This window comes from Nipponia nippon, unplaced genomic scaffold (genome assembly GCF_047370975.1).
Source record: "Nipponia nippon isolate SJK-2023a ecotype South Korea unplaced genomic scaffold, ASM4737097v1 scaffold_14, whole genome shotgun sequence".
NCBI lineage: Eukaryota > Metazoa > Chordata > Aves > Pelecaniformes > Threskiornithidae > Nipponia > Nipponia nippon.
Genome location: NW_028262330.1, coordinates 5,997,899 through 6,020,446, shown reverse-complemented (window position 1 = coordinate 6,020,446; position 22,548 = coordinate 5,997,899). Strand labels below are relative to the sequence as shown.

The window sequence follows — 22,548 nt, the reverse complement described above, 5'->3', positions numbered from 1 at the left end:
GTGTCATGTCGCCGGAGCCGGCGCAGGGCGGGTGACCCCCCCAAAAGCACCTCCAGCGTGGGACTTTGGGGCAGAGCTGGCCAAGGGGAGGGCACGCAGCCCCCTGTCCCCACCGTCCCCGCTGCACCCCATGACCCCGCTGTCCCCACTGACCCCAGCCAAGCACTGAAGCATCCACAAACCAGCGCTGCTGAGCACCCCAGCATCCCCAAACGCTGGTCCTGCCCCGCGTGGGGCTCAGCAGGATGGGGACGGGGCCAGAGGGACCGAGAAGTTGCAGGGACAGGGACAGGATGGGGTCCCTCGCCCCCGCCACCCGCCCCCAAGGATTCTTGCAGGGCTTTGGGGTGGTTTCGGGGTTTTGAGCGTGGCTGAAGCTCTCTCTTGTGGCAAAGCTGCTCCATTACAGCCCCACGCGAAGCGTCGAGCTCCAGCATCTCTCGGGCGGCCCTGGCTCCAGCCCTGCGCCTGGGTCCCCCGAGAGATGCTGGGGCTCGGGAGGCTGCAAACAGCCCTCCCGTGCGGCCGTGCTGCTCCTTAGCGGCTGTGCACGGAGGGACGGGGTGCACGGAGGCCGGGAGCGCCCGGTGCTCCCTGCATACTCTCCGGTTACCCGTGCAGCGGCGGCTGAGACCCCGCCAGCTCATCGCAGGAGCCGCGCCCGCCATCGCGATCGCGACCCCGCCCTTTCTGTCCTCCCGCCCGAGCCGTAGCGGCGCTCGCGGGGGCGGGGCGAAAACCCGGATGCGGAAGCGCCGCTCACTTCCGCTCTTTGCGCTGAGGCCGTCGCTGTGAGTACGGGGCGGTGGAGGTAGGGGGGGCCCGGTGGGATCCGCCGCCATCCGCGGCCGTGCGGGGCTGGGCGGCCCCGAGGTGGCCCGGGGGAGCAGAGAGGACGTGGGGCGGCCCGATGGCGGGCGGTGGGCGCCGGGCGAACGCGGGGAGGCCGATGGCGGGCGGCCGTTGTTGGGCGGTGGGATTGCGCTGACGCCATCTTGGGTTGTTTGTGCCGCAGGTTGGAGCGCTCGGAGCCCGGCCCGGAACCATGGTGAGGAGGGGGCGCTTGGGAGGGTGGCCGGGAGCCGCACAGGCCTAACGTTCTGCCTCCGCCGTGGGTCGGGGGCTGCCCTGTCGGCCTGGCAGGAGGGGAGCGGGGGGTCCCTGTTATTGCCTGGCTCCGGGCAGGGTGTGGGGCGAGGGTGCTGTCGGCGCCCTGCGGGGCTGGGGGGGACACGGTCCTGCTGTCGGAGGAGAGGCTCGCCCTGACCTGGCTGCCTCGTCCCGTGGGGCAGCTCCTGCGGTGGGGGGCTTGGCTGTGGGAGTAGGGGCTCACAGGATGCCGGGGCGCTCGCACAAGCCGGTGCATGAGCCTGGGAGCGAGGTTTTGGCTGTTCTTTGTACACTGAGTCTCTGTTTTACTTTTCAGCCTCGCAAGATTGAGGAGATTAAAGACTTTCTGCTGACAGCCAGGAGGAAGGACGCGAAGTGTGAGTGCCCAGGCTGCTGCCTGTGTCTCTGGGGGAGGAGTGAGGCGGGATGCTCCGGCGCAGGAGCTGTTCTTCCCGGCCGGAGCAGAGCAGCGGGGCTGCGCGTCCCCAGGGAGGCTGAGGAGCTCCTTGGCTTGGAGGCGCTGAGGGACACCCGGTGCTGAGGCTTTGTCTGGGGACAGGGACGTTCGAAGCGGCTTTTGCTGAGCGTTGGCTGAGGTTGTTGCCTGTGAGCAAAGCCAGGCCGGGCAGAGGGACGCTGTGACGGACCCTGCCTGGGGGCCGCTGTCAGGGGCTCGGCTCCAGGACTGGGCTTCTCCAGGGGCTGCTGCTCCGCCACCAGCTTAGCCAGGCTTCTTCCGCCGCTCTTCACCCCTGAGCAGTTTGGCCAAGCCCCAGCTGCAGCTCACTGGAAGCTATTTGCAAATATCACCCTGTCTCTGACTTGCTGTAGTCTTTGAAAAGCTACAAGATGTCAGACGCTGGGGAGTTCCATCAGTGACAAGTGAATCACGCTCAAACCTGAGTTTCCTTTTGTTGCAAATACAAACACCGTTATAATTGAAACACTAGAAACGTCTTGTCTCAGTATTTAACAACGCGTGAAGAGTTTTTCCTCTTCTCTTGCTTATTTGGATTCAGCTGTCACGGGGAAGAGGCGCTTTCGTTCTGGAAATGTTTTGTTAACTCACCGGTGTGGGCGAGGAGGGATAGTTCAGCACGAAACGCTGTTGTAGCTGCTGACAGCCCCTCGCAAAGCGTTTCCGTGCCTTTCAGCTTGCTCCGGATTTTGCAACAGCTCTTGTAACGCTGAGCTGCAAGTGCCCTGTGGCGGGGAAGGAGAGGAACTGCCCACGGCTCTGAGCGAGCTGCTTAGATAAAATGGCCTTAGGAGGGTGTAAAGGAGAAGGGGAAGCGCTGGCCGCAGCGTTGGGAAGCCGCGTTACGAGCTCCAGCGCAGAGCTGCTCTGGCGGAGCTGTTGGGTTGCAGAAGCTGACACGGGTCAATAACAAGGGCGGTGCGAACGGTCGGGCTCCGTTGAAAACGCGCGATGCGGTAAATTTTTCACGTCGCTTGTTGTAAACCACTGCTGCGAAGCGAAGCGGCCTCAAAATAAAGCTGTGGGCTTCGAGAAAGCCGCGCGGCGCCTCTGCGAGACGGCGGGCTGAGCCCTCGGACTGGGGCAGTACCTGTTGGCGACGCCACCGGTTCTTGTGGTGTAGGAAACAAACAAAAAAAAAACCAACTTATTTTGGATTTTCCTCAGTGCTGGCGGGCCAGGCAGGGCCGTAATCGTCCTCCCGCCTCGGGTGAGGAGTCGGGGTGGGGTCCCTGCTGTCCCGCTGACCCATTCCTTAATCCTGCAGCGGTCAAGATCAAGAAGAACAAGGACAATGTGAAGTTCAAAGTGCGCTGCAGCCGGTACCTGTACACCCTGGTCATCACGGACAAGGAGAAGGCTGAGAAGCTGAAGCAGTCCCTGCCCCCAGGTATCCCTCGGCGTCCGAAGGGACCCCTCCCGCGCTGGGGCACGGTCTGGGTTGAAGGGGGTAGCGAGAGCCCCCTCCCCGCGGAGGAGCCGCGCAGCAGCCTTGTCCCCTGCGTCCCCCCACCCCGTTCTGGGTCACCGACATGTTCAGGCCGCTCGGTTTCGCTCTCCCCGTCCCTGGAACCGACGCCGCAGTCCGGGTGGATGCGGTTGTTGCCCCTCTGACTCCCCAGCGTCGGCGTTCTCGGAGGGGCTCTGAGCGCCTCTGCCGGGGCCCCCCAGCAGGCGGGGAGAGCTGCCACGGCGCTGAGCCTCGGCTCCCCTTCCGGAGGAGACGCTGGTCCGCGGCCGGGCGGGGAGCGGAGCCTTTCCAACCATTAAGTCGTCTCTCTCTTCTGCAGGTTTGGCCGTGAAGGAGCTGAAATGAGCCGTTCGCCCGTAGGTTTCGCCACGTTTGTTACAATAAATAAAATCCTGAACTGTTCCACGTCACGTTTGTCTTATCCCGACAGCACCGGGCTGAAGCCGTTTGTGCTCCCCCGGGCGCCGCCTCCCCGTTCGGGGGCACAGGAGCCGGTTTCGGCGTTATGAGAGCCCCTGGAGGCCCCCTTCCTTGGGGCGCAGCCCTGGGCGAGGGTCCCCGGCGGCGTCAGCAGGGCCCACGGGGGGATATCTCCCACTGCCCGGGTGGGACTGGTGGCACTGGGAGGCGGTGGGGTGGCCCTGTGGGCAGGGCGAGGGGTCGCCCCAGGCTGAGGGTCCTGAGGGGGCCTCGGGGCCATGGTAGTGGTGCTGCGGGGGCCCCGCGGTCACGCATGAACCCCCGGGGGCCGGGGACGCCTCTGCCTGGAGCTGGGGTCCCTGTGCCAGGGCTGTGTCCCTTCCCTATGGTGCCTCGCCCTATAGCGGGGGGAAGGGGTGCTGTGCCCCTATTGTGGGGAGCAGTGCCCCTATAACAGGGCGGGGATGGGGTGTGGTGCCCCTATAGCAGGGAGGGGATGGAGGAGCAGTGCCCCTATAGGAGGGAGGTGACGGAGGAGGGGTGCCCCTATAGTGGGGAGGTGTTAGAGGAGCAGTGATCCTATAGCAGGGAGGGGATGGAGGAGCAGCCCCTATAGCAGGGAGGATGGGGTGCAGTGCCCCTATAGGAGCGAGGTGATGGGGGACCATTGCCCCTATAGTAGGGAGGGGATGGGTTGCAGTGCCCCTGTGGCAGGGAGAGGGTGGAGGAGCCGTGCCCCTATAGCAGGGAGGGGATGGAGGAGCAGTGCTCCTATACGAGGGTGGTAACAGGGGAACGGTGCCCCTATATCAGGGAGGTGACAGAGGAGAGGTGCCCCTATAGGAGAGCGGTGACAGAGGAGCAGCCCCTGTAGCAGGGAGGGGATGGGGTGCGGTGCCCCTATAGCGGGGAGTTGATAGGGGAGCAGCCCCTATAGCAGAGGGGGAATGGACGAGCAGTGCCCCTATAGCGGGGCGGGGATGGGGAGCGGTGCCCCTATAGCGGGGCGGGGATGAGGTGCCGTGCCCCTATAGCGGGGCGGGGATGGGGTGCGGTGCCCCTATAGCGGGGCGGGGATGGGGTGCCGTGCCCCTATAGCGGGGCGGGGATGGGGAGCCGTGCCCCCATAGGAGGGAGGGGACGGAGGAGCCGCCCCTATGGCAGGGAACAGGTCGCGGTGCCCCTATAGCGGATCACGGAGCCGTTTCGGGGCGCGGGGTCCCCAGGACTCGGCCCCCCCTCCCGTGGGCGGGGCCGTGGGCGGGGCCCGGCGGGGCCGCCCCGCGGCGTGGCGGCGCGGCGCCCCCCGCCATCGGCGGCCGCAGCCCGCCGCCGGCCCCGCCGCCCCGCCATGCCGCCCGGCCGCGCCGACTACCTGGCGCCCTGGTGGGCGGCCTGGCTCCACGGGCTGCCGCACCGCGGCCTGCGCCTCCAGCCCGTCCCCGCCGCCTTCCGACCGCGGGACCCCGACTACCAGCAGGTACCGGCCCCCTGAGGCACGGGGGGGCCCCCCCCCCCCCCCGCCCCGCCCCGTCCCCGCCCGGGACCCCTGGGGGGCCGGAGCCCTTCCCGCGCCGGGGGCTCCCCCCGCCTTGCCCGCGGCGCCGTGGCCCCTTTCATCCAGCGGCGCCCGGCGCCAGCTCTGATCTCACGGCGGCACAAAGCGCCCTTCTTCCCCGGGCGGGCAGCGGGGGAGCGGGGCCCCCCCGCCGGGCCGCCCGGTACCGGCACCCCCGGCTCTGTCGGAGCCCCCGCTGCTTCCCCCCTCCCGGGGGGGGGGTGCAAAGAGGGGGTCACCCCTCGCCTTGGCGCTGCTGGGCCCTCGGCGGTGCCGTGCACCCGGCTGCAGCCCCCCGGCATCCCGGGGCACGGCCCCCCGTGAGCCCTAAATGGGTGGGGGGGGGCAGCGCCGGTGCCCCGCCACCCCGCGAAGGGGCTGCTGCACCCCGGGCTCCGCGACCTGCGGCTCAACAGCCCTGCATGGGGACGGGGACGGGGACGTTTCCTCTTTCCCCGTGTGACCATCCCGTGGGGCGCTGGACGTGGCCGCATCCTGGCGGCCACCGGGCGCTCCGCAGCACGTGACGGGCATGGGCGCTGAGTGTCCCCTCGTTTCTTCCCAGTCGCTGCTTTTCCTGGGCTTGGTGGCTGCCATCTGCCTCGGCCTCAACCTCCTCTTCCTCACCGTCTACCTGATCTGCCTGTGCTGCTGCAAGAGGGACCAGGAGCCTGACACCAAGCGGCCCCACTCCTGCTGCGTCACCTGGATGGCTGTCACCGCCGGGCTCATCTGCTGGTGAGGACGGGGACCCGGTGCTGTCCCCCCTGTCACTGAGGGGGCTAAACGCTCCAGCCATGAGTGCTTTAATTAGATCCGTGCAATTAAATATGGTCCGTCCCTGCCTCCTTCCATGCAGCCGCTGATGCCGGGGCAGCGCTGGGACCGGCCACGGGCCAGCCCTGTCCCCATCCCTGCCACGGCTGTGCCGCCTTCCTGGCTAATCCTAGGCGGGAGCGGGGCCGGGTCACTAATCCCAGCCCGGAGCAGATGGCGGGCAGCAGCATGACCCAGCTGGCAGGTCCCGCACGTGCCTGGCCTTAATTGCAACCGGAGCAATTAGGCGAGGGGATGCTTCTTTGCCCAGCAGCGCTCTGGTGGCTTTCCAAGCCCGTCTTGGTTTTTGCCAGCCCGTGGCCAGGAGGAGTCCCCGCCAGCCGGCCCATGTGCCCCCCGGCAGGCCTGGCCTCGGGGGGGATGCAATGGGACACGGGGCCCTTTTGCTGCCCGCCACGACCCACTTGCCAGACAAAGGGGCTGGTTTTGCCCAGGCGGAATGAGATGGCTGCCTGTGAGCATTGTACGGAGCAGGGAAATGGCACTAATGAGCTTGGGGTGCTCCCCCCGGTGCCCCCTGCTCCTCCAGCCTTGGGGCGCCTGCCAGCAGGCGGCAAAACATCATTCTGCAGCTCCCCAGGGGCTTTGAAACCCCTCCGACAGCCACACCGAGCCTGTTTGCGGCCGTAAAAGGCCTAATCATGGCGAATCGCCGGTGTCTGTCAGTGTCGGTTTTATCGGCATCTGCCGTGGGGAGGGAGGGAGCACTGCGTGCACCGGCCGCGTGCAGTGACCTGCCTGGCCAGGGCAGGGGCACATCCCTCCTCGGAGCCAGCTCCGACCTCCAGCCCGGCTTCGCCCACTGGCGCACCAGGTGCTGGGGAGCGCCAAAGCGGCCACAGTGAGCTCACCACGGGGCCTGGAGCGGCTGCGGCACAGCCCCCAGCCAGCCGCCTGCCTCCCCTCCTGGGGCTGAGCCCCGGAGCAGGTTTAATCGGGAGCAGCGTCCCTTCCAGCGGGTTCCCCTAATCTGCTTTGCCCGGCCCCTCCACCCTCAATTTCTTGGGGTCCGGCAGGAGGAGTTTCAAACCCGCCGTGTCTGGCCCGTGGAGCAGCTCCGGGCTCGGGTGTCCCCAGGCCCCGTGGGCGCCGGCAGGGAGCAGGTCCCCATCACGGTGCTGTCCCTGTCCCATCTGCTTTGCCAGGAGCAGGGGGTCCCCTGAAACCAGGATGCTCCGGGGAATGTCCCCTCTCCAGTTGCTGTCCCCACGTCCTCCCTGGCCCCAAGGCAAGGCACCCATGTCGGGGTGAGCATTTCCCTCCCCTCTAATTGTGGATCCCCTCTCTGCCCACAGCGCGGCCGTCGGCATCGGCTTCTATGGGAACAGCGAGACCAACGACGGGGTGTACCAGCTGCTCTACGCCCTGGACCATGCCAACCACACCCTGACCGGCATTGACGCGCTGGTAGAGCCGCGGGGCAGGGTCCCCCTCCGCGTCCCCCAGTGTCGCATTGATCCTCCATCCTGGCTTTGGTTAAAGCACTGGGGAGGGAGGCTGGAGGGACCCAGGCGTCCTGCGCTGCTGGCCCAGCCCTGCCTGCTCCGGCCGAGCCCCCGGGGCGGCCATGCCATGCCGAGCGCGGGAGGGTGACGTCACCCCACAGAATGGGCCCTTTGTGGCCGGGAAGGGCTGGGGGGGCCGTGGCGGGGCTGTCCTGTCCCAGGGGATGGATCTGGCTCAGGCGCAGGAAATCAATGTGGGGCTGCTCTCCCAGAGGGTCGGTATCCCACGGATGGGGCGAATGGCTCCACTGGGTGACGGCAGGGAAGCCCCTGGCACCATCCCGGCGTGGCTGACCATCCCGCCATCCCCAGGTGGCAGGCACCACACTGCAGATGCAGGTGGGTCTGGAGCAGCACCTGGCACGGCTGAACGAGCTCCTGGCCGCACGGGGGGACTACCTGCAGACCCTCAAGTTCATGCAGCAGTTAGCCGGCAGCATCGTCCTGCAGCTCTCGGGGCTGCCCGTCTGGCGGGGCGCCAGCGACGACCTCACCGCGCTGGCCGGCCACGTTGCCTACGTCGAGTATTACCGGTGAGCGGGGCCACGGTGCTGGGCTGCCAGAGCATCTCCCGGCGGGGCTGGGGAGGTGGGCACGCATGACGGAGCCTTCCTCTGCACCTCTGCACCTAGGTGGTTGGCTTATCTCCTCTTCTTCATTCTCGTCCTCACCGTCTGCCTCCTGGCCTGCCTGGGGCTGGCCAAGCGCTCCCGCTGCCTCCTCACCACGTGAGTACCCTGCGGCCGGGCTCGGTGGTGCCGGGGCAGGGGGGCAGAGCCGGACCCCACAGCGTGCTCACCCCTCTCCCTGCAGGATGCTGTGCTGCGGACTGCTGACGCTCATCCTCAGCTGGGCCTCCATGGCTGTGGACACGGCGGCGGCGGTGGTGAGTGGAACTGGGAGCAGAGGGGTGGTACTGGTTGTGCCGGGGCAGAGCCCGAGGGCTGTGGGCACCCATCCCATCCTTCCCAGCCCCGATGGTGTCCCTCTCGTCCCCGCAGGGCACCAGCGACTTCTGCGTGGCCCCGGACAAGTTTATCATGAACCAGACGGAGAGCGACATCAGCGCAGGTGAGAGCTGGCTGTGGGATGGAGACATGCTCGGGGCAGGACCCCAGTGCTCCCCCAGAACCTACCTGGGGGTCCGGTGCTCTCCTCTGCTGTGCTGCCCACCCCTGCGCTGCTCTCTGCCCCCCGGGGTGCTCACACCGATGTCTCCTGTTTGCTTTGCAGAGGTGGTTCACTATTACCTGTACTGTGACCAGAGCCTGAGCAACCCCTTCCAGCAGGTACGGGGGAGCCAGCACCCCACTTTGTGCCGCCTGGGGTGGGGGGTGGCCCCGGGCAGCTCCGTGACCACTCCCTGCTCCCCTCTCGCAGGCTCTCACCGTCTTCCAGCGCTCACTCACCACCATGCAGATCCAGATCCAGGGCCTGATCCAGTTTGCGCTGCCCCTTTTCCCCACGGCCGAGGTACGGGGTGGGGGGAGCGGGAGCCCCATACCCTCCGTCTGCTCCCCATCCTGCCCAGCACTGCCCTGACCCCCCTCTCTCCCACAGAAAGACCTGCTGGGGGTCCAGCAGCTCCTCAACTCCTCAGAAACCAGCCTGCACCAGCTCACGGCCATGCTGGACTGCCGCGGGCTGCACAAGGTGAGGGGGGGGCCGGGACAGGGGTGTGCAGCTCCTGGGGTCACCCCCCCACCACCGCCAGCCCTGCCCCATCCCGTCTCCCGCTGCAGGACTACCTGGACGCCCTTATTGGCATCTGCTACGACGGGGTGGAGGGTTTGCTCTACCTGGTTCTCTTCTCCCTGCTGGTGGCCGCCTCCTTCTCCACCATCATCTGTGCCACGCCGCGCGCCTGGAAGCACTTCGCTGGCCGGTGGGTCTGCCCGCGGCCCCTACCCAAGCCCTGCCTTCACCGGGGGGCGCGGGGCTGCGTGTGTGGCATGAGCTGGGCACGGCAGAGGGGAACTGCCTTTGGGGTCAGGGGGGTGAGCACCGGCGCCTTGTCCCCGCAGGGACCGGGACTACGATGACATGGACGAGGAAGACCCCTTCAACCCGCAGGCGCGTCGCATCGCCACCCACAACCCGGCCCGGGGGCAGCTCCGCAGCTTTTGCAGCTACAGCAGCAGCCTGGGCAGCCAGAGCAGCCTGCACCCCCCGGCACAGACCATCTCCAACGCCCCCGTCTCCGAGTACATGTGAGACCCCCTTCCTCGGAGATGCTGACCCTTGGGTCCCCCCTCCTTGGGGATGGAGCGGCACCCCACGATGGGGGTCTCGCTGTGCGCCCCGCTCTGACGGGCTCTCCCCCTCCAGGAACCAAGCCGTGCTCTTTGGTGGAAACCCACGCTACGAGAACGTCCCCCTGATCGGCAGAGGCTCTCCTCCTCCCACGGTACGGTGGACGGCCGAGGCCAAGTCCTTCTTGTGACACCCCATGGGCTTGGGAGGGGGGGGTTAGCCGGGTGGCGAGGAGCCCCTCTGCTTCGCCGGAAAGCCGCTGGCCCAGGGCACCGACGAGGTCTGCCGGGGTGGGGACAGGGACGGGTGAGCTTGGCCCCCTCCTCCTGCCCTTGCAGAGGACATGTCCTATCTGCGAGCGCATCCCTCCTGCCCGTCTTGCTAACCCAGTTCCCAGCCGGCCCGTGGAGGCTGCAGGGAGAGGTCACCAACCACATGCTCGGAGGAGACCAAAATAGTCTTCCCTTCAGCTGCTCTTCTCTGTTTGCTTTATTTCTTATTTATTCTGACTTTCAAAGGACGCTTTCCGCAGTCACCCGTGCGTGTTTACATTTCCCTGCTGTTTGTTTAAACCCACCCTGTCTGTTAACGCCAGCTTTATTTTTTTTATTTCCTTTTTTTTTTTTTTGCATCAATTATTTTGGAGCTAAGTTGCCTATCAAGAGTAAGTTCAGTCGCTTCCTTCTCCCCCGCCTCGTCCTGGGGCAGCAGCTGCGTTCCCATCCTCCTTCCCCTCCTCGGTGCCTCCCTCCATCCCCTTCCCGTGGGGCTGGTTTGCTTTTGGGAAGAGTGCAGAGGGCTCGGGAGGGACGGGACCCCATTTTATTCCCAGCGTGGCCCAGGTACAAGAGGATTTGCAGCTCCCATGCATCGGGAGTGGAAATGGTCCCCATCTCCATCCCCTTCTCGGTGCAGTTTTTCCCCTTCCCTTTCTGACAGCATTTAATCTGCTTCGATGCCTCCATCTGAAGCAGTAATGCCCCTCGCGGGCACGGCAGCGGCACCGCGGTGGGGCCGGGGACGCGGCTCTGGGCACGCTGCCGCGGCAGGGACACCGTGCTCGCCGCTTCCGGGGAAGATTTTTGCCATCAGGTGAAAGCGTGGAGCCGCGCCAGCGCGGGAGGCTGTAATCCGATTGCGCAGACCTGGCAGCTGGCGAGCCTCTTCCCTGGGGGGGGGACGAATGGGGGAGATTAATCTGAGCACTTCTCCCCACCCTGAATGGTCTAATTTAACCAGGATTCAGATCCCTGAGGAAGGACTTTCACAGTCTAAAATAACAAACTCGGAATAATCTTCCTTAATGCCTGGCTGGCGTGACCCTCCCTTCTGCAAAATGCTGGAGAAACTGAATTCTGCAGCTTTGGCGGGGCAGGGGGGGCTGGAGGTTTTGGCCTCTGCCCTGGGCTCACCGCTACCCCCTTCCCGGTGCGGCAGGGGGGCCTTGCCCTGACTGGAGAGCCCCGGGGGGTTCAGCCTGCGGCGGCTGCCGGCACAGGCACCCTGTGAGCCCTGGCACACCCAGGGTAAGGTTTGTGTGTGGACAGGGAAGATCAGGGGGCAAAACCCGGCTCAGCTGCCACAGAGGCCCAGCCCCAAGCCTGGGTAGTCCCATGTGCCAGGGCTAAAGCCCATCCTGCTCCACCGCCGTGCCAGCCCAAGCCGGTGCCTGCGGTGCCACCATCCCCATGCCAGCGCAGGGAGGGGAGCTCAAGCCATGGCTGGTATCCCAGTGTGAGCCCCTCGGGATCGGGTGCATCCAGACTCAGTGACTTGGGGCTGAATCTACTGCCAGGGTGGGGTCGGAAAAGTGAAGGATGAACCTGGCCAATGTCCCAGCAGTGCGGGAAGGGGCAAAACAGAGCCTGACGCACTTGAAGCATCTTGGGGCTCACCCCAAGAGCTGGGGGCTCTCTTCTCTTCCAGCCCTTGAAGAGGCTGTGAACAGGGTCTGGTCCCCTTACCCATGGCAGCCTGGCAGATTAATTGGGGATTAATATGGAAAGCAATCTTCCCTCTCCATCCTTGGGCTTTCTCTGGCGGCTCAGCGGCACGTGGCAGTGCAGGATTGGGTTGGACGTGGCTGGCAGGGGCTCAGCGGGGCGCGCTGTGGGTTGGGGGTGCGCTGACCCCCGTGTCCTCTCCCCGCAGTACTCCCCGAGCATGCGAGCCACCTACCTGTCCGTCACCGATGAGCACGTCAGGCACCACGGCACCGAGTTCCCAGCCTAACGCGCTCGCCCCGAGCAGCTCACGGGAGGAGAAAATGCCACTGGCGTTTCTGTAATGGAAACCAAAGACACCTCGAAAAGACGCGGTGGGAAGCCCACCAGCGGCGGCCAGAGGACGAACCCCGGCAGTGGGGAGCCCTGTGTGCTCTGTGCACCCTCCTCTCCCCCTCGGCAGCTTCAGCTCGGTCTCAAGTCTTCCTGCCTTACGGCTGACAGCGACTCTGGGGCTGCACGCCACGGCAGTGCCACGGCCAGGCTCCTGGTGCGCCAGGCAGACTGGAGATGCTTCATGTCCCTGCGTCGGCTTCTCCTTTCCCTTCCCGTCTGCACCAGCTCGGGGATGTTTTACACCACGGAGAGGAGCCTTCCCCAGCTCCCTCTGCCTGGAGCGCAAAGCCTGGGACCATGGGCTGCCCCCAGCACCAGCCCCTCAGAGAGGGGTCGGGGGCAGCGGCTCCTTCACTCCCGTAGCAATGCAGTACCAACCACTAGTGATCCCAGACCCTTCCCCGTGCCTGTGGCGGCTTTGCCACCCCCCCAACGGTGACAGTGGCTGCTCCCCTCTGTCGCGTCCCTGCTCCGCACGGGCAGAGCCGGCTCCCCGTGCCCCCTCACTGCCCGCCCCCTCAAGCCGGAGCCGCCCCAGGTTTCGAGGCTATAGAATTAGGGATGTTTTGGCCTTGCTGGTTTTCCTTTGCTTTGCTTCTGGGTTTTATGAGTTCTCTGCAGGGCAGAGGCGCGGTTTGACTCGCTGCCTCTGTCCCAGTGTGGGTTTACTGCAGTGCATGTTGGTAGAAGGTTTTTGGCTGGTTTTTAGGCTCTTTTTGGTGATTCGGCTCCCCGGGGCAGGCAGGCCGGCAGTGCGGGCTGGGGCAGGCTCCCCTCCTTCTGCAGGGCAGCCCTGGGGTAACCACGAATCCCTTGGGAAAGGGTTAGGGACTACTCAGGCGTCTCTGGGGCAGGATGCGGTCCCGGTGAGGGGACCTGCCACCCTGCCTGGCTTGCCTGGCATTGCCAGGGCTTCAGGCTAAGCAAGGGTGCAGCTCTGGGGGCCGAGGAGTCAGGGGGAACCAGCATGAGCTCAACTGGATCCTTTGTGGCTGCCTGTTTTGGCACAGGCTGCCCCGGGAACCTCGGGTTGATGTGAGCAAAGGCCCCTTCCCCACGGCAGCCCCTTGCTCGCCATGGGCAGGGAGAGCCCCTGCTCTGTCCTACCGACTGGGGATGGACCCGAATCTCCCAGCCCAAAGGGTGTGGACAGAGTGGTGGGTGTTTTCCTGCCCACTCCCCCTTCTGGGCCCTCTCCCTGCACCCAGGGCGCGTTCAGCTCTCGTAACCACCTTCGGCACCGCGGTGGTGGCTGAGCCGGGGCTGGGTTTGCTCCAAGGCTCTTCCTCACTGCGAAGGCTGCACCTTGCTGTGGGCAGGCAAAGGCTTTCCCTGCCTGATTGCAATTAGCAGCCACCTTCTGTGCTGCTGCTGTTGGTGGTTATCCATCCCACCCTCCCTGCTTTGGCTAACAGTGCTGCAGCCGGGCAGTCCCCGGGGTGGCCAGGCTGTCCCCCTCGGGTGAGCCGGGGGTCTTACTTGATAGCAGTGACTCACTGTGTCTTTTAAAGATAACGTGTACGTACCCTTTGGTCCCCTAATGCCGTCTGTCCCTGTTACGTGTGACTAGCATTACTTGCTGTTGGAAACTTCCAGGGGATTTTGGGGGGGGGGGGGGGGCTTTTAATGTTTCAATGTAACAGTACTGGTAGAAGAGCTGTTTTTAAACGCATGTGAACTAACCTCATTAGGACTCCGTCTAGGAGCTGGAGTCCGGCCTGGTTTGTATGTGCCCTTTGGGGAAAAGACAATAAACACTTGTACTAAATTTATCTCCTCCTTGCGGGTTTCTCCGGGCTGCCCTGCATCTGCCGCCGCTTTCCCTGCCACCCCTGCTCAAGTGGCTCATCTCTGCCAGGCTGGGACTCTTCATGGCCAGCACGAGGGCAAGCGCTGGTCCCAGCATTTCTTTGCAGTCGAAGTGATTTTTAATTGGGCTTAAATCCCATGGCTGCAGCTTGGGCTGGTTTTGGCGGTGTCGGGGGGTGGCTGGAGAGGTTCCAGGTGTGTCGGTGCTGGGGGACGTGTGGGCTTTGGGGGTGCAGCGTGCGTGGGAGCGCGTCCTCGGTGCTGTCGGGGCTGGAAGGCAGCCGCAGGGCCCCTGGGTGCGCTGCGCCCTGGGAAGGGTGTCGAGAGCTGCGTCTCGTCCTCGTTTCCCAGCCATTCTTGCCTTGGAGCGAGCGCGGGTGCATGGGGAGCAGTGCCGTCCCCCGGTGCCAGCCTCTGGGCTGCCGGCGGGCACCGGACCCGGGGGGACCCAGGCCTCTGGAGCCCTGCGGCCACAGCTGGGTGCTGCGGCCCCGGGGGGCAACGCCTGCGGGCTGCAGGGACGTTGTGGCATCCACACGGCAGCTCCCCGGGCGGCCGGCCTGCTCCTGCGCAAACCCCAGTTCCCCCCGCCGCAGGCTGGGCTCCCCTTGCCAGGGCTGGCGGGACCAGGCCACGGCCCTGTCCCCACACACAGAGATGGGGCCCAGCCTGTGGTTTCCACCCCCCTCGCAGTCGGGGCGTGGGGCTGGAGCCGGCAGCAGAGCCGCTGCCGCCCCCCATTACCCGGCGCTAATTGCAGCCCCCCCAATTAGCCACGTTGTGCCCTCCCAACATGGCGGCAAGCGGCGACCGTCACGTGACATCACCGCCCTGCCCTCCTCAACATGGCGGGTGCCGTCACGTGATCACCTCTCCGGTGTTGCCAGGCAACGGCAGACGCGGCCTTGCGGGCAGCTCCCAGTGAGGCCGCGCCGGGGGAGGCCGGGCCCCACCGGGACGCCTGGGCCCTCGGGGGCCCCCATCCCCTCTGGGACCCCCCCCCCCCCCCAGGGCTGGGAGCCGAAGGGGTGCCTGCCGCCCCCCGGCAGGGCCGCCATGGAGATCATCTACGTGTACACGCGGAAGCGCAGCGAGTTCGGCCGGCCCTGCAACTTCTCCGACCGGCCGGCCAAGGTCAACGTGGACATCCCCCCCGACCCCAGCATGGCCAGCGGCTTCATCCTGAGGAACCCCGTAGACAGCTACGTCCAACACACCAGCGACATGTCAGAGCACGAGGTGAGGGCTGCCCACCAGCCGTCGAGGGCCTCCCAGGCCGCCGCTGTGCAGGGCAGCGCTGTACGAAGGGGAAAAGTTGTGTTTTATACCCATTCAGCTCGATCTCTTGCTCTGCTTTCTCCGTGCCGCCCCCCCAGGTCAACACCGAGCGGGTGGAGGTGGAATCCCGCGGTGTTAACCATGTAGAGGGCGGCTGGCCCAAAGACATCAACCCGCAGGAGGTGGAACAAACCATCCGCTTCAGGAAGAAAGTGGAGAAAGATGAAAACTACATCAACACCATCACGCACCTCAGCACCGTGAGGCCCTGCCTGCCCCCGCTCCTTGCCTCCCGCTCCCAGAGCCCCCTTGCTGCCAGTTCCCTCGCTGGGGCAGCTCCCCAGGGGCACGGCCTCTGCCTGTGCTTTCCCTGCAGCTGATGGAGCACTGCGTCAAGCAGAACAACGCCATCAACATCTACGAGGAATACTTCGGAGAGGAGGAGATGGCAGAGGTGGAAGACGAGCCCCCCTCCGCAAAAACCATCAATGTCATCAGGTAGCACAACCAGCTGGGCTCTCCAGGCTCTCCAGATCTGCAGCAGGCTACTGCCTATTAAACTGCCTTTGGATGCAAAGGAGGTGGAAAACCCAGCGGCTTTAGGGTAGTGCTGGATCAGTTTATGGATGGAGAGACCTGCTGCAGCCCCGCTGCTCCATAACTCCCTCTGTTCCTCCTCTCCCTGCCCTCCGCCCTGCCCAGGCACTTTGGAGATAGGTACCGCGGTCCGAGGACAGATGCAGCTCTGAGCATCTTCTAACAGTGCTTTAGACATGATTTTTTTTTTTTTGTGCCTCAAAGATTATTTTCAAATGTCAGGGGCTGGTAGGTCATTTCTAGAAGTCAGATCCAGTAACTTAATTGGATTCTTAGAAACGTATAACTGGAAAGAGTTCATTAAATCATCAACTCTTCTCCCCCTGCCCAACCCCCCAGAGAATCATTTCCTGCACTTAATGCTCAAGGGCTGCACCTTGTTTTAATTGTGATTCCCCCAGTTTCCTTTGGGAGAGAGTCATCCCAGGGCGTGACAAAGCTGTTAGCAAACTAACATCTTTCTTTGATGTCGTGTTATCAAAAAGAGATCCAAATGTAACCAAGAGGACGGCCACGCATCTCTCCTGGCACCCCGACACATGCAAGAAACTGGCAGTGGCTTATTCCAGCCTGGAATTCCAGCAAAACATGAAAGACCTGAGCTTTGACTCATACATCTGGGATCTTGGTAAGGGGAAGGGAAAACTCACCAGTCAGTAATGCTGCCGCTGCGGAAGCACTTTGTGTCTTCAAAGAGCTTAACGAAACCTCACAGTGCTCCAGAGGGGGCGAACAGGGGTTCGGTTTCTGCTTTGCCCACAGATCAATGCAGAGAAGGGGAGAAATGGGACCTGAAAGCTGGCCAACAGGTGGAAAACAACCGCTAAAATCCCAATACATGACTTCATGAGCTGGAGTGCCTGTGACCACAACAGGCAGCTGAGCCACACTCCTCTTATGTGGTTCTTGTCTTTATATGGTTCACTTGTGCTTGATTAAGAAAGAGGCAGCACAAGCCCAGGCTGAGAATTGGCCTGTTCTGTCAAAGACTCTCTCAGACCTGTTGTATTTTGGAGTGATAAACACGAAGAAGAAGGGTCAGGGTACCGGGGGCTGGGGTACCCGGGGTCTGTCCCCAGGCTGGCAGGCGAGGACAGGTCGGCTCCCTTCCCTGGCTAAGGTGAGGCATCCTGGTGACATGGCCGCCTCATCTAGCACAGCTGGGCAAGCAGCGGCATGGCAGGGAGCCAGGCGTGGAGGAGCGGGGTGCAGTAGCAGGAGGCCGGTTTAGAGACGGGGGTGCTCGCCCTCCGGGCTGCCTTTGCACTTTGCTCTTTACTCGTCTCTTCTTGGCAGAAAACGCCAACAAGCCGGAGCTCGTTCTCAAGCCGTCATCCCCTCTCGTGAGCCTGGAATACAACCCTAAAGACTCGCACGTCCTGGTGGGAGGATGCTACAATGGGCAGATGGGTAAGGAAGATAGATTAGGCGTGAGGCCATATTAACGAGGGCCTGGCTTCATTTTAATTCAACAAGAGCCTGGTTCCAGCACTGCTACACTCACAAAGGGCGTAATGTCATTAGTGCTGTGGCTGGGAATATCCCGAGCATGGCCTGAAGCCCTGGGGCGGAGGACAGGCATGTGCTCCCCTAAGCAGGTACCCAGGGGAGGGGAGGACACCGTGCCTGGGAGCCCTTCACAGGCACTTGGGGCGGTGAAGTGGCCACGGCCACAGCGAGAGCCTGGCAGGGGTTGCTGGATCAGACGGCTGAGCAGCACGCGGGCTGCACTCCCGCCTCGCCCACGGCCCCATATCTTTGTATAGGAAAAGCCCAGGAGAGTTCCCATCATTTCGTGAGCTGAATTGTTCTTGTGCTGTTGTTTCAAGTGCTTGGAAAAGGGCCCCTCTTTGCCAGCTTCATTTATGGCTCTGTTATTTCCTTGGCCACACAAGCCCTTTGATTTAATTGCACTCGTTTTGATGTTTTCCTTGCCATTTGCAGCAGCAATCAGATCTGACAGGGCATGCATTACAGGGCTGTTACTGCACGCTCCGCAGGTGACGGAGGGGAGGGATCTCACCCCATCCTTCGTAGCGCTCCCCAGGCACGTGGCGTGGGCCCAGCAGAGCACGCTCCGTCACATCCAATTGCCTAATTAGAAGTGAGCAAGAGGGAGTGCGTGCGGCTCGGTGCCACCGCGGCCCAGCTGCCTAACCTTTGCTGAACGGCGGCCAGTCCTGCACTGTGGCTTGCCCTTTGCTGTGTGTCAGAGGCAGAGGTAGGGAAGGATGGCCGCTGCCGTCTGTGAGGGACCTGCCTTCGTTAGCCAGTGCCCTTCGGGCATGCGGGAGGGGAGCACAGCCGGGGTCAGGTCACACAGGCTGGTTTTTAGCAGCATCAAGTGTAAGAGCCACTGTTTGGAGTTGACAGGGGGCTGGGGGCTGCTTAGACCATGTCTGGTCCTGCTGCAACCCCTTGTGCGGAGCAGGGGGGAGCTGGGGGGATTTATTGACTCTGGGGGTTGTAGTGCATCTGCTAGAGAGAGATGATCGCTGAAGTAATGCTGCAGATATTTAGTGTGTTACCACCATCTAGCTCGGCGTTTGCGGAAGGTGCAAATTGCGTTACCACTCAGAGTGGGCACCCCTACGAGTGATCGCAGCAGCAGGCTCCCAGCCCGCAGGGCACGTGCATGGTTCTTCTGGGGCTGGGAAGTGTTGGGGGAGCACCCGGTGAGGTTTGCTCCCCATTCTGGCTTGGGCTGTGGGGCAGCATCTCCTCGGGAAACACGTGGCAAGCAAAGGAGCCGGACAGGGGAGCTGGTGCAGATCTTGACAGCTCCTTTTCATTCCCAGCTTACTGGGACACCAGGAAAGGGGGGCTGCCTGTGGAGGTGTCCGCCGTGGAGGTCAGCCACAGGGATCCCGTGTACGGAGCTATCTGGCTGCAGTCCAAAACGGCCACCGAGTGCTTCTCCGCCTCCACCGACGGGCAGGTAAAGGGCAGGGGCAGGGAAGGGTGCCAGGCGCTCACACAGGGGCCACGCTGGCAGGCGCTGACAGCCCAAAAGATCTTCCCCTGCCTGCACTGCCCCTCGCCAGCCATGGCAGCGCGGGAGCCAGGCCCCCAGGCTGGCAGCACGGGCTGGCAGAGGGCAGCTGCCTGACTCTGGGACACTCTGCTCCCCAGCACCCATGGCTGAGCCAGGAGAGCCCCTGCCCTGCAGCCCCCTCCCGCTGCTTGTCCCGTGCAGGTCCTGTGGTGGGACATCCGCAAGCTGTCCGAGCCCACCGAGACGCTGGTCTTGGACATCACCCGGAAAGGGCTCCTGGAGAACGCTCTGGGTGCCGTCACGCTGGAGTTTGAGCCCACCATGGTGAGCCTCCCTGCCCTGCCGTCACGATCACCCTGCCTGCACACAACCAGTATCCTCACCTGAGCCGAGCCGAACCCCTGCGGGCAGGGCTCCAGGGGCACGGCACAAGCATCTGATGCCCAGAGTGACCCAGAGCACCGTGCTGCAGCTTGCAGCATGTTCCTACCAATCTTTAAGAATTAGGAGTTGATGTTCTCCCAAAACACAGGGTCTTGCTGGCACTTTGGTCTCTAAATCCCCCAGATCACGGCGGGTCCCAGGGCTCCGTTCTCCCCAGGTGCTGGCTGCAGCAGGCTCCACCCTGCTCGGACAGCAAAGCCCTTTGCTGCCCCACTGCCCCCTGCACCATGGAGTCTCCAGCCTGCTGACGGCTGCTCTCTCCTGCTCCCACCCTCAGCCCACCAAGTTCATGGTGGGCACAGAGCAGGGCATCGTCATCGCCTGCAACCGCAAAGCCAAGACGCCCCCCGAAAAAATCACCAGCACCTACAGTGGCCACCACGGACCTGTCTACGCTCTGGCCAGGAACCCTTTCTACCCCAAAATCTTCCTGACAGTTGGCGACTGGACTGCTCGAATCTGGTCAGAGGAGACCAAGGAATCGTCAATTATGTGGACCAAGTAGGTGTTGGTGTGTGTTTGCCCTGCAAAAAATCTTTTTTTGTGGAAGAGCGTGTTCAGGGCAGCTGACCAGCAGGGTCTGGTCTGCTCGGGTCAGGCGGGAGGTGGTGGGACAGTCACCAAGGCAGAGCGGTGCCAGTGTGGCCGAGGGCACTGGAATGGAGGGTGCCCAGGCCTGGGCTCTTGGCTGAAGGTGCTGTGCAGTCAGCAGCCGTGGAGCCAGGGGGATGGAGGCCACGAGCTCATCCCCGCTGCGTCGGGTCTGCCGGCAGGTACCACCTCTCCTACCTGACAGACGGATGCTGGAGCACCGCGAGGCCGGCCGTCTTCTTCACCACCAGATCAGACGGGACCCTGGATGTCTGGGACTTCCTCTTCAAGCAGAACAACCCCTCCCTCAGCCTGAAGGTTGGGTCCCTCGCCCTGGGAGGGGAGCGGGAGCTGCCCCCGGCCAGCACCAGCGGCAGGGTGCTTGGCAGATCTGCCCTGCCCTGCACAGAGCAGGCAGAGCCAGGGGACAGTGTCCCATCCACGGAGATAAGCTCCATCAAGCAGTTTTCCCTCCAGCCCTGAGCTGTGCCTAGAGCTCAGCGTGCCCAAAAATTTGCACGTAGGCTCCTGTTATTGGCAAGCACCTGGATTTGCCTCTGTCAGCTCAGCCTGCCTGGCTTCCCCTGTGGGGGATCACGTCAGGGCCAAGTGCCACTGCCTGCCCGCCCTCCCTCCCCAGGTCTGCGACGAGCCCCTCTCCAGCCTGCGCCTGCAAGACAACGGGTGCGTTGTTGGCTGCGGCTCAAAGCTGGGCACCGTCACCCTGCTGGAAATCTCTTCCGGGCTCTGCACCCTCCAGAGGAACGAGAAGACCCTGGCCACCGCTGTACGTGTGTTTCGGGCTGCGAGCTGCTGTGCCAGGTCACAGCGAAGCCCTCGGCACTGCTGGCATGTCACTGGCCCCGTGCACAGCGGCTCTGCCAGCACTGCCAGCAAGCTCTGCACCATCCCTGTGCAAGGCACGCTGTCCCTTGGGGTCCCCTGCTTGGCCCCAAACCCCTCAGCGTTCCCCCCTGCCCTAGATGTTCGAGCGGGAGACAAAGCGGGAGAAGATCCTGGAGGCTCGGCACCGGGAGCTGCGGCTGAAGGAGCGCGCCAGGTCGGAGGGCCATGGGGCGGAGGTGGAGGAGAAGCCAGTGGAGAGTCCCCACGAGGTGCTCGACCGTGCCCGCAGGGAGTTCTTCGAGGCCATCGAAGCGGAGCTGCAGAGGAGGGCACGGGCAGAGACCCAGCACCTTTGTGGCAAGGTACCAGGGATGGGACGAACCCACAACCACAGGTGGGACTCGTGCCGTGGGGCAGGGGACATGGGTCAGCCTCTGCCTTTCAGGTTAAAGACGACGCAGGAGAGGCAGCGGCTGCACAGGGGGAAGAGAGCCAGCTGCCCAAGGACAAGGAAGAGGAGGAGGAGGAGGAGGAGAAGCATGCTGCCAAGGTCAGTGCCCTCCAGCTTCACGTTGCTTTCCCCCTCCATCCTAGGGTTGCTGCTCCGTGGCTTGTGCAGGGATGAGGCTGCTGTCCCTGAGCCGGGCAGAGCTCATGGGGTCTCTGCCTCTGTGGGGTGGCGAGCGGAGGGCCCCGCACAGCTCCCTGACCCCACGCCTGCGTCCTCTGCAGGAGCCGTAGCTGAGACAGGACTGGTGGGTCGCACAGAAACCCTTGCGTTGGTCATAGAAGCACCCTGACCCTTTCCCTCCTGATTCTTTTCCTTCGGGTGAATAAACGAGCTTTCCACGTCACGTTTCCTGTTTTGTCACAGCAGGGTTGAGGAGAGGGTGGGAAAGTCGCGTTCTCTCGCTCTTCATCTCCCCTCCTCGGGCCAGGCCAGGGATCAAAGCTGGCTGCCGACCACAGCGGAGTGCCCGTGGCAGCAGGGTGTCCCTCGGTGCATCCCCAGCCCGAGGAGCAGGGCAGCTCGTGGTGGCAGCGGGGTCCCGGTGCAGCACCGTGCCGCTTCCCGGCTGGAGAGCAATGCTGAGCCCGTGCCCCCAGCCCACTGATATCCCTGCGAGAGCCGCCTGCAGTGCCTGGGCTGGGGTTACCGGCACTGGGTAAACACAGCCCGACCGGTATTGCCGAGCAGCTGGTTGCGCTCACCCCACGGCACAGCCGTCGGCAGAGGGATGGGGCCAGGACGCAGGCGGCATCCCGTGTGCCGGGGCTGGGGGTGAGGCTCCCGGCAGGACCCTTCCCCAGGCTCTGCGCGGGGGGTGGAGGGTGGGCAGGAGCTGTTGAAGCCACCCTGCGTGCGTGGGGTGGGTGCGGGTCCCGTCCTGGCAGCGTGGACAGAGGGGGAGAGCAGGTCACCTGCTGCCGTGGGACTGGGGGGGGACAGGGCTCGCGGTCCCCCAGCCCCGAGCTGAACACTGCTGTGTCCCAGCACTCCCGGGCTGGGCAGCGCTGCCCAAGGGGCAGGTTTTCCCCAGCTGTGGGAAGGGAGCCGGGCACCAGACTTGCAGCTCAGCCAAGCGCCACGTTAAGGGCCAGCCCTAATTGTACCAGCAACCAGAGATGGAAAGGCATTTCCCCAAGCCGTGCACTGGCTGTGACCCATGCGGGACAGGCGCGTTTCCACCCAGCTGACGGCACCCTGACCATGCCGTGGGGCTGCGGGTGCAGCCGGGAGAGGACATGGAGCATGGCCAGAGCCGCACACGCCGCCGGCCACTGTGTCAACAGGAGCCGGCTGTGCTTCCAGTGTTGTGTACGGCTCAACATCTCCAGGGGACCAGGGCAGACAAGTGGGATGGGGAGATGCAGCCTCCAGAGCACCTCCCAGGCCGGGCCGGGGGGCCACCCATGGGGCCAGACCCACAGCCCCCCCAGGAGGGCAGAGGGGCTGTGCTGGTGCCCGAGGAAGGAACGGGGGAGAACCAGGCTGGGCTGGAGGTGCCACGCTGAG

General features: G+C 64.2%; 3 protein-coding genes across 3 annotated transcripts; all 3 read left to right on the top strand.

Moving 5' to 3' along the window:
* Positions 1-728: 728 nt before the first annotated feature.
* On the top strand, positions 729-3,461 carry RPL38 (ribosomal protein L38). The gene is made up of 5 exons (XM_087750982.1): positions 729-791; positions 1,016-1,048; positions 1,427-1,487; positions 2,856-2,978; positions 3,379-3,461. The coding sequence occupies exons 2-5, from the start codon at positions 1,046-1,048 to the stop codon at positions 3,402-3,404; spliced, it is 213 nt and encodes a 70-aa protein (XP_087607108.1). The 5' UTR covers positions 729-791; positions 1,016-1,045; the 3' UTR covers positions 3,405-3,461.
* A 1,326-nt stretch (positions 3,462-4,787) lies between these two features.
* Positions 4,788-13,561, top strand: TTYH2 (tweety family member 2). The gene is made up of 14 exons (XM_087750981.1): positions 4,788-4,959; positions 5,603-5,775; positions 7,170-7,281; positions 7,692-7,912; positions 8,012-8,107; positions 8,193-8,265; positions 8,381-8,450; positions 8,613-8,668; positions 8,760-8,852; positions 8,940-9,032; positions 9,122-9,264; positions 9,404-9,589; positions 9,708-9,786; positions 11,784-13,561. Exons 1-14 carry the CDS (start codon positions 4,831-4,833, stop codon positions 11,862-11,864), a joined length of 1,605 nt encoding a protein of 534 aa, XP_087607107.1. The 5' UTR covers positions 4,788-4,830; the 3' UTR covers positions 11,865-13,561.
* A 1,225-nt stretch (positions 13,562-14,786) lies between these two features.
* On the top strand, positions 14,787-21,385 carry DNAI2 (dynein axonemal intermediate chain 2). The gene is made up of 13 exons (XM_009466982.2): positions 14,787-15,019; positions 15,157-15,318; positions 15,435-15,556; positions 16,141-16,283; positions 16,952-17,065; positions 18,454-18,593; positions 18,852-18,974; positions 19,372-19,595; positions 19,868-20,003; positions 20,326-20,472; positions 20,669-20,893; positions 20,977-21,081; positions 21,264-21,385. Exons 1-13 carry the CDS (start codon positions 14,837-14,839, stop codon positions 21,270-21,272), a joined length of 1,833 nt encoding a protein of 610 aa, XP_009465257.2. The 5' UTR covers positions 14,787-14,836; the 3' UTR covers positions 21,273-21,385.
* Positions 21,386-22,548: the final 1,163 nt, after the last annotated feature.

Bases quoted from the DNA above. Each gene is read 5' to 3' on its own strand.
- RPL38 (XM_087750982.1), top strand. The intron at 1,488-2,855 runs GTGAGTGCCCAG...TTAATCCTGCAG, and splicing joins CAGGAGGAAGGACGCGAAGT to CGGTCAAGATCAAGAAGAAC. The intron at 2,979-3,378 runs GTATCCCTCGGC...TCTCTTCTGCAG, and splicing joins GAAGCAGTCCCTGCCCCCAG to GTTTGGCCGTGAAGGAGCTG.
- TTYH2 (XM_087750981.1), top strand. From the start codon at position 4,831: ATGCCGCCCGGCCGCGCCGACTACCTGGCGCCCTGGTGGGCGGCCTGG. The intron at 7,282-7,691 runs GTAGAGCCGCGG...CGCCATCCCCAG, and splicing joins TGACCGGCATTGACGCGCTG to GTGGCAGGCACCACACTGCA. The intron at 9,590-9,707 runs GTGAGACCCCCT...CTCCCCCTCCAG, and splicing joins GCCCCCGTCTCCGAGTACAT to GAACCAAGCCGTGCTCTTTG.
- DNAI2 (XM_009466982.2), top strand. From the start codon at position 14,837: ATGGAGATCATCTACGTGTACACGCGGAAGCGCAGCGAGTTCGGCCGG. The intron at 16,284-16,951 runs GTAAGGGGAAGG...TCTTCTTGGCAG, and splicing joins CTCATACATCTGGGATCTTG to AAAACGCCAACAAGCCGGAG. The intron at 19,596-19,867 runs GTAGGTGTTGGT...GTCTGCCGGCAG, and splicing joins TCGTCAATTATGTGGACCAA to GTACCACCTCTCCTACCTGA.